Here is a 19511-nt window from a genome sequence, read left to right as displayed (position 1 = left end):
GGACACCGCCCCCACGCTCAGACTAACTGACGAACCTGACATACACTTCATAATACTTTAAAGCATGTTTATTTACCCAGTAGGAAACAAAACGTTTAGAAAACCACAACAGAAGTTTTTACAAGATGCAATGATGCTGTATCTACATGAGCCCATTCAACAAACGGCATTGCTTTTGTTTATGAACTGAAGCGGGTGATAGTTTTCATTGCTGCCTGTATTTCAGAGAATCACAAGAAAAGACACAAACCCATTTTTAGGCAGAAGGGCATGGGCTCGTGCTGGTCCTTAACAGCTTTGATCTTTAAGAGTAATAATCAGTGAACTGATCCTCCAAGTATAGGGGTCTGTAAAATTTCCTGTAGAAACTGGCACCTGTGGAACCCCTGTGTCACGGTAAGCATCTAAGATCAGCAAAGCGCATGGACGAGGGCAATTTCCCCATTGGCAAACCAGCCAGCCCCATCTTCACTGCTGAGCGCTGGTCCGGTGCTGCAGCTTCCGACAAAACCTTTCTTTTTAAACAGTCGCTGTATGTTCAATAGACAAATAACCACCTCTGTACTTTAAAAATGCAGAAATATAGCTATAAATAAGCATTAGTGCTTCCAAAATTGTGAAACCACAGTTTTATGGTTTTAAACAGAGACAAGGTGGATCGTGAATGGTAGCAATGTATTTCAGATGAAAGCTTTCAAGCAGATGAGAAATAGTTACAGGAGTTGGAACCTGAGTAACTACAGTTGCATTAAATTATTCCATCTACAAGTCCATTAAAAATTGTTAATGGTTTTGTATGGCTTTTATATTTATTGGGTGGGTTTATTCCTATGTGAGTCATACATATTTATTACCAGGGTCCAGATAATGGCTATTAATAAAACTTCTTTTATTTGCATACTGTCTTGATGTTGGCCTAAATATTTACAACTTGACTATAAAATAAAAGAATCCTCAAAAATTATAAATAGCACCAGGGATTCATCACAACTTTACTTTTTGTACTTTATTACTTTTTTTGTGTTTTATTTTTTCAAAAATGTAAAACAACAACCTGGTAAACCCCTTTCTTTTTTCAAGTCTAAAAAGCACTAATTCTTTTGAAGCTTTAAAGCACAATTTGTGTTGAGGAAGTAAGAGGAGATCCAAAGCTAAAGCAAGCTAGTTTTTATAATTAAGAAAATACATATATTTCTACACATAATTATGAATAGTAACAAAAGCTCAGTATTAAAATAGGTCCACTGAATCCCTGGAATTGTGCTTGCCAACTAAAACACCTACTATGAATTTAGTAATGGGTTATGCAAACATAAATTACAAGGCCAGACATTTTAAAAGGAAAAAAAGTTGATTTATTGTCACGTTGGAGACACAGCAGGATAGAAGCACAATTTCATTTTTCCATATATTCATCAACACTGCAGATGTGTTAATGCAAAAAGAATTCTAAAATAAAAATGACTCTCAACTTCAACTGCTCTAATTCTCATATGTCATTTAATTTACTTTAAAATTGTTACCAGGATACTTGCTTTTTTCCTTTCTTGGTTTTTTTTTTTTTTTTGCTCTGTTTTGTTTTTTGTTTCAAGCAAGTAAAACATACTAAAAATTCATGTAAGAAAACAGGTTTTAAGACCATTTTATAAACATTTCTCATCCTAAGAATTTACCTCAAAACTTCATCTAAAATTGACCATAAAAGAACAGTCTCACAGAAAGTTGGGGTATTTAGTTTGGGGGTGTTTTTAATAGAAAAGCTTACAACTATAATCTGTAACCTAGTAATTTTTTTTGTGAGCATTTTCACTCAACATATTTATCATTTCTGCTCGTTTCAAGCAGATCCAATTTTTCACTTATCCACTGTCAGAGCAATGAAAAGAATCTCTTGTAACTGGCAACTATTATTAAGAGTTATTCATGACAACATAATAATTTTAATGAGAGCAACCTGTTCCTTTCATTACACCTGAATGACTTTGAGGTGGTCCAGTGGATGAACTGAAGTAGGTTTACAGCATATTTGTTCACAAAGTAAAAAGGAAAAGTACTAATTGAAGATGTTTAATTATTATTTCTTTTAGTAAATACACATAGGAAGGAAGAGCAGGTATCTTGTTTATCGGTTATTTTTGTAAGTTGAATCTTGAAAGTAACTCAAATTATTGTTCAAATGGTTCAAGGCAAATATAGAAACTGAACTTCAGACTTGCTTTGAGAGTATTCAGTCTTATCTTTGTGTGATCTATATATAAATCCCCAGTTTTACAATTACCTTTGTAAGTAACATAATAGAGAACGTAAGAATGGCTGTTAATTGTTGGTACTACAGTGAGAAAAACCTCAGCTATTTCAGCTAAATAAATGGAAATATTTTCCCTTAGAAAACAGTCAATGATGCATTCAGTAAGACATGTTCTTAGTCTTAATGCACACGTATTTAAACTACAACCATTCTTCGGAAGGAAGGATGACAAATGCCCTGCAAAATGAAGTCTTTTTCTTCAAGTTCTGACCTTGAGAACGTTCTCCTCTTTTACACCTCCACTGCACTCCCCAACGTTTCCCCTACCCCGGTGGTCACTCGCCCTGGCCAGCTTCCAAATGGGTCAACACTGGAAAGTTCAAGGAAAGGCAAGTACAACTTGAGAAAAACAAACTATTTGCTTTGCGTTGTTTTATTCGTAATGACAGGAGAAATTCATAGTAGCATCGAATGTTGAACAAGAGAGATTAATCTGTAAATATTTGCTTACAAGTATGTCCCTTTGTAAACCACACTAATACCAAAAATATCCCCTATTCTCCTTTTCTGCAATGGAAAATGCAGCACCCTTGACATGACTGAAATTTAATACCTGCAACTGATGTCACTAGAAGAAAAATGCATTCTTCAACTGTCAAGCATGTTTAACCAGAAAGATGCTTAAATAAAATAAATCTGAATTACTAAGAGCAAGTGACTTCAAAGTAATTAATTTCTTCAACTACTCTAATATGTTCAGTTGAATCAGATGTGTTTCCCTCTTGAATATTTTTGGAACTCTTGAATAAAGTAATCACCCATATATTTTCAGCTTTATAAAAAGACTTCTGAGGTAAGTGTGTTGTAGAAAATTTATTTAAGGACATTTTTAATGAAAATGGAGACAGAGACAGTAGCTCAAAATGTCCTAGATCATATGGTTTCAGAAAAATGCTTCAAATTAAACTTCTCTCCCTAGTAACATACAATGCATGATCATTACTTCTGCAGGTCAAGGGAATTATTTTCCTATATTTCAGACCTTTACAATGCTGTTGTACAGCTACACAGTTATCCATTAAATCCTACATACCAATAATCCCCAAAATATGGCCTTATTTTGTAAAAGGACCTTCTCAAATTCTGTTATCTCAAAATAAATTCTACAGATTCTGCAACCCAACAGCCTGTTGCCCAGCTACAGCCTTTGCTGCCACCTTTTCCCTGCTGAGAAAAGCAAAATCGCTCGCTTTTGGAAAACAAGCCATAACTGAAGTTTTACTGAACCCAGGATGCCAATTTAATCAACAAACTGACCCAGTGCTTAGGGGGTTAGGGGGAAGATGCACAACTATATTGTAACACAGAAAAATTAGGCAGGCACACCAGATAAAGGCTTATGTGTTAAAAAGGTTTGTACCTGGCTTGGGTATGCTGTTCCTCAATGCACTGAGCCATAGCGAGATTCACTGAGAGCATTAAGCAATGTGTGCACAGCAAATAGCAGGGGAGATGCCATCTGCCAGAGATTCGGGCTTAGCTGTTTGTGGGTGATAAAGACAATTTAAAAAAGAAAAAAATAATAATACTGGGGAGAATGGTCAACATGTAGAAGAATGGAGGTCAGTTTTAGAGAATCCTAGAAAAATACAACTGTGAATTATAATTCTTCTATCGTTCCCTCACTTCCAACAAACTAAAAAGGCAGCAAGAGACTGTAATACAGAAAAGTATGTCAGCAACACTGATGCTTTTCCTATTAACAATTAAAATATGCTAAAGTCAAATATGTGTTAAATAATGACATCAAAATTATTGAGAACTCGTGAAAAAGGGACCTCCAGGATAAGGTTAGATCTGATTTAACCTAACTGACTATGCACGACTAGTTTTAGATTACATTTTACGGCATGGAGCTATATTATTTTTCTGCAAAAAGTCACATAATAATATAGTTCTGCATTTAGCTTTTGAAATAACAAGCTCACGTAGTACAAAATTATCATAAACATCATTTACCTTGCAAAGAGAACCTCTTCAGAAAATGGCAATATTCAGTGAAAACATTGAAAGGGAGGACATGGCACCTAAACATCATTATCCTAAAGGAGAGGTATTCATCTTAGTTCCAAACCTGCAAGATAAGTCACACTCCTCCACTCCTATAACTTTGGGTTTTACAGAAGGAAGTGGTGATGTTTTAACTCAATAAGGACAATATTCTATGTATTTAACATTCTGCTAATATTTTAAATATATGAAGAACTTTAAAAATACAAAACTATTTTAAAATGTAAATACTGGTAATAGCATTTGAGCCATACAAATTAATGGAAAATACTCCTTTTGAACAGATTTCTTCACTGCAAATTCATTTCTTCTTAACAAAAATCTCTTAAACTCTCATTTTCAAAGTCATGGGAAAAAAGAAGGGAGAACGTAAGCAGCATTTTCTTCCTCTTTTTTTCCTGAAATAATTTTTAAGTAATAAGTCAGGGAATACATAGAAAGGCCGTGGGTTTTTATTCCCTACCATGCACTGAGACATTTACTATTTACAAATTGTATTAACTGCACTTAATTGTATTATACTAGCTATTTTTTACATAAAAATGTCATGTATGGTGTTCCATACTCAGGCCCTCAAATTAACAGGATTCCTATATGGACCTGGCAAAATGCTTGGTGAAGGAGAGGAAGGAACATCCATATACCCGCTAATCTCAGGCACACAGGGAAGGTAAATTTAAAAATTATAAAAAAAAAAAAAAAAAAGGGACAAAAAGTAGAACAACCCAGCTCTAGATGGCAGCATATCAATATTCACCCCTATGTACACAGACACTGAGAGCATCAAAAATTTTCAAACAGACTGTATATTTTCAGTAGTTATCCTAGGCATGTTATTGTTTTCACTTTGTTACACAGGCCAGTCCAAAGTTGACTGTGCAAAGTTGTTAGGAGTCAAGCACAATTCACTACCGACAATTACAAAGATGCTCCTCTCATTTCAAGGACTAATTCAACCATCAGAATTAATATTATTTTTTTAAAGCTTAATTTGATTATATTTTGCTGTAGAGACTGGATAATTCAATAGAATGATCCAAAACCACTGGAGATTAAGAATTTAAGAATTTAAGAATTTTAAATTTTTAAAAATTAAGCCTTTGCGTAATGACTGTGTTCACTTCCTCTAGTTAATTATGACTTGCAATTATGTTATTTTTGTAAAAAAAACATGGATCTTAAAAATACGCATCAACCTAATATGCAATATCATGAATGAAACTATTTTGTAACAAAAAATTCTGCACTCCTCTTTCTTTCTCTTTTGCAGCAGTGGCACTGCAGAAACGTAACTGAGCAGGATGGGGATGATGGCCCTAGTTCAGGAAACAAGGGCAACAGTGAAAGCCAGGTGTTACCTAGGCAGGAAAACTCAGAGATCAACCAGGGCAGCGCAGAACTGCTCACACAAATCGGTACCTGCAGTGTAAATACACTGGAGGTGGCTGTACCCGCTTCCCTGAACACGCGCGCCCGGAGCGCCCCGGCAGCGCTGGATGGTCTGGGCGGCACCACGGCTGCCCCGCTGCAGAACTGGGTTTACCAAGGGCTCGGGGTCGGCAGGCTGCCACGTCCACTCAGCCAGTAATCAGACACGCTATTCGCATGCTCATCTCTCTCGTTTTCTGGCACCTTCCAATATTCCGTTTTTTTTCTTTGAGAACATACTTATGCTGCCTGTGTCTACGTTTAAAGGTTCTCCCATGTCCTTCTGTAACTCTGCCATTGCAGTCTTTAATCTGCTTTACAAAACACAGATGTCAATTTGAGCATTTAAACATAATCTTGACTTTCTAAATCTCACCTATAGAGTACATTTGCAACCTAGAAATAGTAAAGGGCAACAACAGTGAGGAATCATCAGTTCAACTTACCATCAGGAAGAAAAAACAGTGACCAAAGTAACAAGCTCACAGGGTAAGCTCCTGTATCCAAACATACGCCTCAGACCTGCCTGATTTTCTAGAGCTCAGGCTCTCACATTAAAAAAATAGTTTCTTATTTTATTTCCCAAGAGCAGCTGGCCCAGCCCTCTCAGGCTGGTGTTTTGTCTTGTGATCAGTTTAACAACCCATGTTTCAGGTGAGCCTGGTAACAACCAACACAGCTCAGCATTATCTAATTTACCTGGCTGAATCACAAAGGAAAGCGATGGAGAGTTATAGGTTAAGCAGGCTTAAGTATTACTGTCTTCTCCCTCCATGAGTATTTATCAATTACATATGACTTATTTACAAAGTTTAGCTTTACTCAGTTACTTGATTTCTGATATTTTTCACTACTGTTGTTCACTAGCTTAGAAGTTTGCACCACTGGAAGTATTGCACAAGCTTTTCAACATTTCAAACAGAAGCAGGTAAGCAAAAAGTTGTTATTCAACTAAGAATCTGGGTAGAAACAAAGGCAAAGTTACCAACGTTAGAAAGCATCTTCACTTTGTGCCAAAAATTATTTACCTGTGCAACTGAAATTATTTAGAGACTAAAAAAAAAAAAATTCTCAAAGATGATCATTCAAACATTTGTTTATTCATACCAGAATTGGCATATGAGGACATGATGAATTAGACAAAGAATTTCAAAGAGGTGAAAATACCCAGAAAGTATCACAGTCACAATAGTTCAGGAATTATCACTATAAGAAAATAATCGTCTGATGTAGGGTGGCACTTCACATGATATATTTTGGGATGTCTTTCAAGTAACAGTCATGTAAAATTGATGTTTCAAGTAATCTCCTGACCAGTCTCAGCCTTCCAGAGTAGCTGCTGAGGATGAAACAATCTGAGACTGAAAATACCCCAAAACACCCATGTGCAGCAGGTCTGATATGACCTCTTAAAAGGTGTGAAGAGTTAAAAAGTATTTTTGCAATAACAGGAATTAAGAACCCTTCCTAAAAGTTTCTGCATGTAAGAACCACCACTGAATTCTCTGTTCTCATAAGGTTCCCAAACATGAGACACTTCTTCCCAGAGTCACCTCCCAGTATGCCAAGTCAGAAATAGTATTTTAACATTTTTAAATACCAAAAGCCCTAGAGTCATTCCTATAAACTTGAAAATATTATATATCTTTTGCAACAATTTGATAATTTTCAACGAAGGCAGAAATGACCCAAATAGGTCTGTCACATTTTTAAAAGTAAACAGAAATATCCTCAAACTCATTAATAATTTTTTGAATCCTTTTCTGCTACACAGGAGATTGCTTTCAAGCAGACATTATGGAAAGTCTAGAGGACATCCCAGACATCAATGGATAGGAAAGTCAAGGCAATCGACACTTGTCTTGTGATTTACAGTGAGACTGGCTACAGCAGAGAAAAACAGATGCTGGAACAGGCTAAAGCACTACTGCAGTGACAGGGATACATGCAGGATGAAAAAGAAAATGGAAAGTAGACTTCTGAAACAAATTGTTACATTTAACAATTCCATCTTTGTGGTTTGAGGGGTTTTTTTATACCAAGAAAGTTGTTACTTCTCTGTGGAAATTTAAATTAAGCTGTACACTAGGTCATTTATTTATCTGAAGAATGGTTCTGCATGCAAGCTGATTTTCTACTACAGAACTCTTTTTTTGTTATTAACAAGAGCATGTTTGGTGTTTTAGTAACATAAATGTATCGGTTTGGAAATGCCAGTGTCTCACTGTGAGTTTCCCCATCCACCTCAAGGATGTTTTCACCATATTGGGTAGGTTTTCGGACAAAGTTGCAGTTTTGGAAAAAAATCAGGTCAAGTAGTTAATAATCCCACCTTCTAATTTTCAACTGTCTCCCAAAACTGTCTCAGCTTTCACAAGTATTCATAGACTTCCCTTCTATGTAGGGAGTGCAGAAAACAGCTTAAACTTTTGTGTGAAGAGGAATACCAGTGAAGCTTTCCAGCAAGGGCAGCTGGACACTGCCTCACCCAGTTTTTGCCTCTTACAGAGCCATGTCTACCCCACCAAGCACCTTGGACTGGAGAGGGTGGCCCTCTCAGACCTCCTACATCTGAGCTACTTCCACCGTGCCTCTGGGAGCAATAACTGCATATCAGCTGTGTTACACCCGGCTATTATTACAGTTTGGATACTTTCTTCTAACTCTTTGATCCCATTTGCATTTTTAATTCTGTCAGAGAAAGCAGAAGAGGAGTTAGATTGTGTTGCTGTTCAGAAACAAAGCTGCAAAAAGAGCGTGACAGCAGAGAAGACCAAGAGAGAAAGAATATTTTAAAAAATCCATGCAAGCTTATAAAGGAATGTGGTTTCATAGGAGTCCCAGGACAAAAGATGAGGATGTAGAATACAGCAGACATCCAAATTTCCCCGAACACTGGGGATGTTCATCATCATTGTTTTGAACCTAGTCACCAAACGAATAGAATACCTCCCATAAAATATTTTGGAAGAGAATAAAGGCTACCTAATTATATTTTGTAAAATTATACTTAAAACATTACCATCAAATGATTTAACTTCCTTATCTTGCTTACTGGAAAGAACTAATTGCCTATCATTTTCCCACTATATCTCTTGAAGTAACTATACTGAGCACATAATTTTCCTCTGTGTATCCAACTCCCACCGAGTTACCAAGGCCCTTTCACCATGCACTTTTAAAGTGCAGTGTTGGTTGGTATTTTTTGTTGTTGTTGTTTCTCCCCACAGTAGCCTTCTGCTCCATAAAAATTAAATTGGCCTAAAGAAATCACCCTGAAACACATCTGTAAACATGCTATCAGCTAGGAGCTGGCAGCTGTAGCCACATTCTGAAGAATCTGCCATTTTCCTTACAGGAAAAAGAAAGGAAGGCACCAGGAAACTCAAAAGTTGAGTCCTGTAGAATGAACTTAAGGTTCTAAAAAACAGTTTGAAAATGTGGCCCCAGAAGTCTGTATTTTCTGGATTTTATACAATTTCCTACACCCTCCATATTCATTCACTCCTCTCCTTCCTCCTCATCTTTCCAACAGCTGCTCTCTCCTGCAAAAGGAATCAACTCATGCATCACCCTCTCACAGCTACTGTGTTCACTCTCCAGATTCTTTCACTCCTTTTTAAAAGATCTGTTCCTTCAAAGCTGCAGTCCCCAAATTTTCTCTTCAAAGAGAACTGGTTTCTGCCACACAAAGCCTCCTCATCAGGGCATCAGTTAAACACTCCTCCTTGCCTGTAAGTCACTCCTGCTCCGACACTGCCTTTCCCCTCCCTGGGTCAGATCCTCCAGATTCTCTCCCTCTGTACCAACAGGAAGCAAAGCAGCATCTGCTACTTGAGAAGGAGCAATAAAGCTTAGAAAAGCTGCCTACTGCTTCTCTCCCCAGAATATACTTGGAAGGAACCAATACTTGTGGATCAGTTATCTAGAATGGGCTTTGAAACACTACAACATTCCTGGATGAATAGATTGCTGGCAATCATCAGGGAAAAAAAAAAAAAAAACAACACAAACCAAACAAACAAACAAGCCCTGCACATTGTTATGCATTCATTAACAAAATGAGTTTATATGTACTTTTGCTATAACTATGCATACATGTAACACAGACATGCACAGTGCACCTGCTAACATGAGCATGGAAGAGTTTAAATACTCCCCAGCTTCCTACACACAATATTCACCTTTCCGAGGTTCGCCTAGCATCGGTCCCGACACCTTTTACACACCACCTGCTGCGTGCGATGCACATCCTCCAAGCAGAGTTTTCTAAAGAGCTCAGCACTGACCTTGTTGCACTTCCAGTGAAATCAACAGCAAAACTTAATTTCATTTTTGATGGAAAAATGAGCATCTTTGAAGTTATGCCCTTGATATAGATTTATTTAGGCAGTGAAATGTCACTTTCTACATCCAAGTGCTAAGAGAGTTTGGATTAGTGAGGAAGAATTTTTCTTGCAATTCTCCAGGTTTTACATTATTACAAAATGTAGAGCAAGGCTGTTTGAACACTAATGTTCATACTTCCTCTAAAAATGTCAATTTGTATTTAATTACTTACAGAATGCAAAAGCTGCCTGATGAGAAAGCAGCCTTAGTTAAGATGGTGGTCTCAGCAATACATGCAAGAAAATAATGGAAACAAACCATTAAGGAAAAAAAAAAAAACAACCAACCAACCAAACAAACAAAAAAAGGCAAAACCACTTACATATGCCTAATATCAAATACTACTGCAAGAAACTCAAAAGACTGGAATAGCTTTTCTCCTTACCTCTGGAGTGTTTTTCTTGAACTCGCGACTTTGCTCAATAAGTTTTTTCCTAGACTGCTCACTTTCATCTTGCCGGTTAGCCAATATTGTTGCTGTGGCATCGAGCTCTCTCTGTCAAGAAAAACAAAATAACAACAAAAAAAAAAGGAACTATAATCAGAGCTCTTTTTCTCACAGAAATAATAATAAAAAAAAAGCTCATATGTACATCATGTCATTTGGAATATCAAGACAGATGGACTACAGAGCAGTTCAGAACAAGGCACCAAGCTTCCAGAAACCTGACCTCCCAAATAACATCAAATGAAGTTCTACAACCTTTTTGATTCCATCTTGCAACCAAAATCACCATTCTTCTCAAAAGCATTCATGGCTTTACCACAACATCACACAGCCTAGCAGCAGTGGCATGCAATACACTCCTCCTAAAAATTTCCCAAATCCAGTGAAGATTACAGATCCTGGGACATGTTCAAGCCAGGTTTATTTTCATGTGCCTGCCTTTTAAAGATACTGGATTTTCCCTTTTTGAGTTACTCCATGAAAAAAAAATATGATCAACTCAAATACTGGTTAATCTTATACTTCAGCCTAGAATGCTTATGCTTCAGTCACTCTTAATTTCAAATGACATACTGTATATAATTCTATACTGCCACCGCAATGCTCTTTTTCTATTTAAGTATTTCCTTACTTTAATACAAAATACAATTTCCTACTATTGGAATCTATTCCTCTAAAATTATTAGCAGGCATCTCTGTTTCCTCCCCAAAATATATCTTTTCCTAATTTTCTGATGAATACCAGATTATCTTCCAACAGTTTCTACTAGGCCGAAGTACAGGCTCAGCCTACAGACTGTTGCCAACCCTCATCCAAGCGCATTATCCCCATCCCAGTTCCTTTAGTCAGCACTGTGCTTCCAAATGTTACCATAATAGACTGAACGGGTTACTTATCAACACATAAACCAACTATACTCAATATTCCTTGTCAATTTATACCTTTTCTGCAGTATTTCCATGTAACATTAAAAAAATAAAGGCCAAGCCCTCCACTGAGCTATATCATTCCCCAAGCCACCTGGAATTATAACCAAGAATTCATAAAAGGAATTTGTCACTGGTTTCTCCCCTTATGAATTGGAAAGGAAAAAAACCTGGCTATGAGAAAGAAGTTTGGGAAAAGTGAGAGCAACATGCTAGAACAACTAGAGCAAGATATAAAGCAGGTCTCCTTTGCAGCTCTCCTCATCACATCACTCTGCCACCACGCCTCCAACCTGCATGCAAAAAGCCTAATATTCTCCACCAGAAAAACTGTCGTGCCACTGGCATTTGTTTCTCAGCTCAACAACCTGTAACGGACCAGACCCAAAAAACAAGCCCAGGACCTCCTGTCGGGTCTAATTCCAGATCCCCAATAGTCAGTCAAGTCAGTGACCAGGTCATCTCTTGATACCACCACACATAAAAACCACAGTGGAAGTAAAGCAGATTTGGTTGCTACTATATGGTTACCGTAAAAACTTTACCGTGCGTTGGGTCACATATAATACCCAGTGGAACTGGGCACCCAGTATGGGGAAAGGAAGTAGGAAAACAAAAGATTTGCCTTTTGCAGAGGTGTTAGAAATAGCAACAGAAGGCAAGTACCTACAGGACACCTGCTAAAACCCCTGTTCTGTAAGTTTAAAAACAGAACACACAGGTCTAGCAGATAAAAAGTAATTCAGTTCCTGAATTTTTTCCTAGTTACTCTCTGAAAAAGCCTAACTCCAAGTTCTTAGTTACATTTTTGTATGGGTAAGTCCTGTAACTTTGAATGACTGGATGGATGTATGTGTGTTTTATGTGACTCCACAGTTCGACCTCTGGAGGAAAAAAAAAAAAAAAAGCCTTCTGCATTTTCCAACTCAAAAGGATCAATACATTTTCCCCTTTAGGTTTATTACCACAAAACTAAGATTTTTTTTTTTTTTGTTTCCTAATAAATGTATGGTCCATAGTTATCTTAATCCTTGGAAATAAGCTAAATGTGACAAATAGATTTGAAGCTAGGCATCATGCTGCAGACAGTGACCTAAATTTTGTCACTGTAATGCTTAAAAAACCCTCTATTTCTGACTTAGAGGAAAAAAACAGGGCAATATGTCCACCAGATCTTGGTTTGGAATTCTGTAACATATGTGAAATCTATTGCAGAAAAGTGGGAAATACTTAACAGTTGGATAAACCACATTTGAAATTCATCCCAGCTAAGTTTATGCAAGAAAAAAGAGCAACAGAAACCAATGTGGTTAAGCAGTACTATAAAGAGCAATATAACGGCTAAGCAGAAGGCTTTTAAAAAATATAAACAATCTGGTACGGCCAGCAACTTGGAAAACTATATTTAAAAAGGAAGCACACATTTAAAGCAAACCAAAGAAAACACAAATCATGAAGAGTAAGAGGGAATTTCAGTAGACCAAAGACTCAAATGCTTTGTTTTACAATAGCGAGTGCTAGCAAGCAACTTTACATACGGAAAAGTAGGCTTTTAAAGACCTATACTTGGAAGTTTAGAGACAAGAAAGAAAAACTGATTAAAAAATAAATCATATTTCGTATTTTGTGCTAGTATGAAGAGAAGAGGCAGGTGACAAGTGAAGAATAACCTTCTCACCCTTGCAGCTTGATTGATACCAGTGCCACGATGCACTTACAGGCACCTTCCCATTACTTTCAGAATTCCTTCTGAGACAGGTCTGATAATTTCTCACCACAAAACATTTCCTTATGTGACACCTCAGGTACAGACACTGCCAAGGAGAAATGCCAGCACGCAACTACACTGAGCTGTTTAACGCTGTGGGCTGAAGCCCACAAGCTCGAGAAGCCCACAATGCTCAATCTTGCCTAGCATTTACAAACAACGGATACAGTGAGATGCAATTCCAGCTGAAGAACAGTAGATATCTAGCCCCGTATACAAGATCTGATATAAAACTAGATACTAAATCTTCAAGCTGTGTCACAGTTGATAGGCCCCAAATCAAAACTATTTGAAAAATTGCTAGTTTTTTCTTCCTTACTTGATCTCAACCGCCTACAAGACAAGTTTCATTTATTTAAACATAATAATAGATACAGGATTACAACCCACAAGCATTAATGGCAGACTTTTCACACTTTTGTGACTTAATCTCATAAGATACCCCAATTTTTGTAAAAATTCAACATGGCCAATGCATTATTTCTGCAAGCAATCACATATTAAGGAGTAAATAGTCTTAACTTTGAGATTTCAAACCTGAATACTGTATCACACTCAAAGGCATACAAAAGCTTCCCAAGCCTTGCAACCACTCTCTAAGTGGATACTAAGTAAAAGGAGATGCAGTACTGTGCAGAGAGAAGCATATTGGAGAGTCAGAGTGTAACAAAAGTAGGAGACCATGTCTCAGTATCACTCTCCACACCTTTGAAATCAAAAAAGTTCCAATGAAAAGCAAACAGAAACCAGGGCTCAAAGGTGTTGCAGTGGTGACCTGACTACAGAAAGGACTCAAAGCCTGGAAGCTTTAGTTCCACTGATTCAACACTGGCTAATAGACTTTCTGGCCAAAAACAGCCACCATTCAATTGCCCCTGCAAAAACTGAGTCACTACTAGGAGCACGTTTTGAGAGAGAACAAGGAAGACCATTATCTTTCCCTTTGCCCCAGAGTCCCATCAATTTAGGGCAGACACAGTTCACACTGCTTAAGCCATAGATAACTAAAGAACTCTCTCCAGGGTTTCTACTTTGACCCATTTCAACAAATTTATTGAGGGTGGGAGGGAGGCTGTAGGAAGAGAGGAGACAAGAAAGTCCTATGCTCTTAAGTGCTGGAGTCATTAAAACCAATACTCAGAAAACAAACATTAAAAGGTTTCTTTCATGCAGTATTAAAAAAAAAAAAAAAAAAAAAATCTAAAACTAGGAGGGTCAATCCACTGTAACAACAATCAACTTGAAGTGAATTTGTCTTCCTTTAATGCAAGTACTTCCAGGCTCTTTTAGGCTCCCCGGGAGCTGTCCCTGTTCACTGTGTCTCTGCCACCCCCTGTGCCACAGACCGTGATGGCACGGCTGCACAGCGAGCCACAACAGGAAAGCAAGTCTGCTAAAAACATCCCACCTTTCCCCTTCTAACTTCTGTTGCACTGAATCAGTTCCCTGTTCAGGTCCCCTGCGGCTACAAGGTGTTGTACATTACAAAAGGGAGGTGGGAAAACAGGGCTGGAGCAAGGCGGGCTGGAGGAATCCCCCCTTTCAGCACCAACCTGCAATTAGGTTGACCCCAAGTAATTAAGAAACTCCAGCCTCATTGCAGGCAGGTTTCAAGGTTGTTTTCCTTTACGGCTGACATGTCTTTCCCTACAAGATGCATACCTTGATAATCACCTAGCCAGCAGGTCTGCACCGCTCTGACAACTGACCGGTTTAGCACACCAGTCCTCCTCTCCTTGTTCGAACAGGAACCTTCAAACCAGCCCTTCTGCTGCCCGAGCCCTGCCAGCACCTGGCTGGCTTCTCTCAAAGTTGAGCCCCACTCTCCAAAACTACTCGCTTGGGAAGATGATTCTAGTAAGAAAATGGGCTTTCTTGGGTGTTTATGAAGTCTCTGTTCCCCCATCTAAGAAGGGTGGAAGAAAATTAAACTCTGTAAGCAGAGAGAACCCCATGGTGTCAAAGCTGCTCACTCCTGCCCTGCTCTGCTTATGTGAGTGAAACTGGACTAAAAAGAGTAACTTGTGTGAAAAGCAAAGCCAGGGGCAAGAAGAGCACCCTCTGCTTTATGGACACTACGGAAAGGAAGAGGGGATAACCAGAAAGGATACACGGGAAATGTGAATTTGGGAGCGTGATGGTGGGAAAGGTGTATGTGACTCTGCGATGCAGCTCTATCAGCAGGAGGGAAGAGAGGCAACAGCAAAACTAGACTCACCACCTCCGGCCTGAAAAGGTGCGACAGGGACTGCGCAGGCCCCCTCCCCTCCCGGCGGCACGAGGCAGGCCCCGAGAGAAGCTGCCTGAACACGAGGGGGCTGAGGATGGATGCTCACTCCCTTCTCCACAGCCATGCTTCCTTTCCGTTCAAAGCAGTGTGAATTGAATAAATAATACAAACCAGTGTTTCTGTATGTTCTGGCTGACTCCATTCATACATCCAGCTCTCCCCAGCACTCGCTGTCGCTGATCATGCATCTCAGACACCCATTTCCAACAACTATGGCCACTGCCCTGACACAGGTATTTCAGGACCCAAAACACCAACACATTTCAGCACCCCAATTCCCCAAAAGCTGCTCTTACATAACCTATCATAACTAGTATTCTGTCTCTGCTTAGAACTGGTATTCCTACGTTCCACATGGAAAAAGTTATAAAAAGCTGTAATAATCATCCAGAAGTACTGCAATGTAACTATATCCCAAAATTTTGTTATTCTCTCATTTAAAAATGCTTAATTCCTGCTGTATTTACAACACAGCTCCTACACTGCAGCAAGAAACTTATATCACAACTTTAAGATAGACTGATTTTTTCTGGTAGACTTCTAGTCATGGACGCAATGCCTAAGATATGCCTTCCAAAGCCTTAATTGTGGCTGCGGATGTTAAGAGTACATCTTTACCATAAACCTCATTTTACTTATTACAAGGATAGACACAGATCACACCTACATGTAGATTAGGAATCTTCTACCAGTAAATGTAGTAGTAACCATTTCCTCTGAATCTTTTTTCTGAGTATTTAAGGTATTTCCCTTTATCATCATTTCAATCAGTTACCCAGTCTACATGATAACCTGCTACTGAAAGGAGTTTTCAGTAGTCTCGTTTTTGTTTTCATCCTCTCTCAGGATTGCATTTGTCAGATCTATCAAAGCTCTCAATGTAGCTTTTTGCAATTTTTAATTTCCTATTAAAGGAAAAATTCTCAGTGCAATGATGACACCAATGTAGAAGTGTCTGGCACAATTCTGTATACACACAGCCTACTTGTCTTACGGAAATTTTACATTTCCCTGATTGATATATTAGGCAATCTACCCTTCAATCTTAAAAACCTCATAGTTTTCACCTGTTCAGAAGCCTACATACTGATTACATAAGTATTTCAGAAATATTTCAAAAATTATAAACTGCTTTGCAAGCTTGATGTGTTTCTCTGGAAAAACAAACAGGCATGCTCACTTGATAAAGCTCTAGATTATGACCAGGGAAGTAACCACAAAGCTGACACTGGGAATTTTTGTTAACGTCTATTTTGACTGTAAAAGGCAAGTACCAATTCCAGTCTGAAAGTGCTCAGGAAGCTAGAACATACTGTAAGAATGCAACAATGGAAGAAGTTTCTTCTCTGTGAAATGAGTTCATGCCTGCCTCGCTGTAAAGCCCCTTTTTAACACAAGCAAAAGGAAAGATCAGCGAGTTCAATGAACGCACACCACCTCAAGAGCCACTGTTCCCCTGTCTTACAAATCAGCAGTGAGTGACAAACAAATAACAAAGCAAAGACCAGAATACCTGCATTTTACGTTCCAGGATGAAAAAAATCAAAAGCCACAAGTGTTAAACAAAACACGTTTCTTGAGAAGCATTTTGCCATTTGGCAAACTAATGCAACTACCTTTCACACACAGAATTAGTTAGGAAATTTCAATAAACACATTTTATTTCCATGTACTGAAGTAATTTGACTCCAACTAAGTTTTTAAACAAGCTTTAACTGGAACAAATGTTGTGCTCTATGCAATGCTTTTGGACAGTGAGTCAACGCGTGTGGTGGCCACCATATAAAGCAAAAAGAGAACAAAGATGGAGGTGCCGATGCAGCTATCGGTAAGATACCTTAACTAACAGGCTCTTAAAACTAAATTAGGGAAAACATAAAAAATAAGTTTTTTGTGGCTTTGTTCACAATAACACCAGCCACTACCACAAATGTAGGGAATGCCTATCAGAAAATCTTGCAGGAGGGGAAAGCTAGTACTGGCTTTTCAAAAGGAGCTACTATCAGCATAAACCAGCCACATAAATATCTACGCCAGCAACAAATGCACAAGGGGAAAAGACTGCCAGAGCCAACACAATTATGCCTGTCTTTTCTTCTACATCTTGACTTCAAAACTTTTTCAGAAATACAAAAAACAGCAGACTGTCCAGAGCTATAAAGGCCTTAATGCCAAAGGTCTGTGTCTATCAAGCTTTTCCTCTCACTCAGGTAAATAATGAAACACTGCCTATTTGTTCCAAAAGGTAGTTTTCATCTTCTGGCATTATTTATTCTCTCTTTCGACCCTCCTCAAGAGCACGTACAGTCAGGGCTGATGAATGCCTTCACAAGGCCCAGGTCCAACGAGCAGCACTGGGGCTGGGTCTCCACTGCCGGTGACAGTGGCACCGCACTGGTGATGCGCTCTGACCTCTCTCCAGAAATGAAGTTCAGGTTTCACTCACAGCAACCTCAACTCTAACCCCAAAGCTTCTCTCCTCCTCCTGTTCCCCAGTGTCTGCACCAGACTGTTAGTCATCTCTGTCCTTGCGCCCACCAGGTCTACTCACACCTCTTCACTACTGCCCAGCACTAAGCATTTGCCTCAAGCATTGGACAAGCTAAAAAACAGCTGAATGGTGACACCCAGACCCCAGCAGCACTTGTTGCTCTCCGCATCTCTTGGTTTGCTCCTCGCCCAGCCTTCTTTAAAGGTGCTCTCGCACAGATGCTTTACTACCCACACCGCAGTCCCTACAGCGTTGTGAAACCACCAGCTTCCATTACCTCACCCAAAGACCTTGCAGTTTGGTTTCAATACCTGGCAAAAAAAAACCTGTCAGCGAACCTACTCCATCAGTTACATAACACTCTGCCAGGTTTTGCATTTCAGCTCATTACACTTTTAAAGAACATAAATTTCCTAAAAAGTAAATGTAAGTGTTTGCTGAGGAAAGAGCTCCCTTAGTTTTTGAAAACGCAGCACGTCCACAGCCAGCCTGCTGCAGCTCCCATCCCGGTGGGCTACTGCTTGCAACTTCATTGACTTCCCACACATTAATTTTCACACTATTCCACTCAAAAGCAAAAGTTCAAACTAGTTGCTTCAATAGCTACAACAGAAAAGGCCAAAAAGTAATGAATTAATTTAAACGTCGCTGCAGCAAGGCTTCCCAGAAGGTAGGATTTCAGACAGATAGCAAGTGTACAGTGTGAAGCAGCAAGCGTTGCTCCAACTCTGAGCAATCTGCTCACCCATCGTCTCCCAGCCACGCAGTAAGTTACATTACAACCGTGTAAACTCCTGCTTCCCTGCACTATGCAGCTGATGCCTTTCTACATGAAAAACTTAAGTTAGTTAATCACGTACATGCCGGTTAATTACTTGGAAAGAAACAAAAAAATGTCTCAGCTTAGTATTTGTGACTTTCATAGCAGCTACAGGCTGGTGGGGAGTTAAACTACATCTTCTGCCAAATAAAATAAATTATGGGAAACCAAAGGAAACCCACTGTTGCTTGCAAAGACTTTGCCTAGGCAAGACACAAAGTCAAATACATCTGCTTGACCTTCTATCGCGTTAGTTGATCAAAAGCCGACCAAGACGCAATGCCAGCAGCCATACACACCATAGCTCTTACCACACCACAGCAGACCAATTACCCCTCCTTTTAAGTGGCAACAGAGAACGCGATAACCACACCACCAAGATCGCAGCACACCGGGTCCCACTCGGGCCGCGCTGCCCTTCCGCTCCCCTCTGCTTCTGTCGCTGCCTTTCGGGGCGCAGGGGAGCAGGGCAGGAGGGGTCTGCCCTGGCCCCCTCTCAGCCCTCCCCGCACCACGCCAGCACCAGGGACTGGAAGAGCTGCGTGTGGGAAGGACAGGGAGGAAAAAAAAACAACAGTCTAATCATGTTTCTGATACCAGCAAATTATTAGGTTTTAGCTGGGAGGTGCACA

At 39.2% G+C, this 19511-nt stretch overlaps 1 protein-coding gene across 7 annotated transcripts in view; it reads right to left on the bottom strand.

Moving 5' to 3' along the window:
• The window catches only part of CUX1 (cut like homeobox 1), a 284376-nt gene that overhangs the window by 217926 nt on the left and 46939 nt on the right, over positions 1-19511 (bottom strand). For all 7 annotated transcript variants that reach the window (XM_033004042.2, XM_042791633.1, XM_042791634.1 and 4 more), the window contains exon 2: positions 10521-10631. In XM_033004042.2, the coding sequence (XP_032859933.2) occupies positions 10521-10631 (111 nt within the window). The remainder of the gene's footprint in view (positions 1-10520; positions 10632-19511) is intronic.

The sequence above is a fragment of the Tyto alba genome, unplaced genomic scaffold (genome assembly GCF_018691265.1).
Source record: "Tyto alba isolate M040663 unplaced genomic scaffold, T.alba_DEE_v4.0 Super-Scaffold_19, whole genome shotgun sequence".
NCBI lineage: Eukaryota > Metazoa > Chordata > Aves > Strigiformes > Tytonidae > Tyto > Tyto alba.
This window is presented reverse-complemented; position numbering and strand designations above follow the sequence as displayed.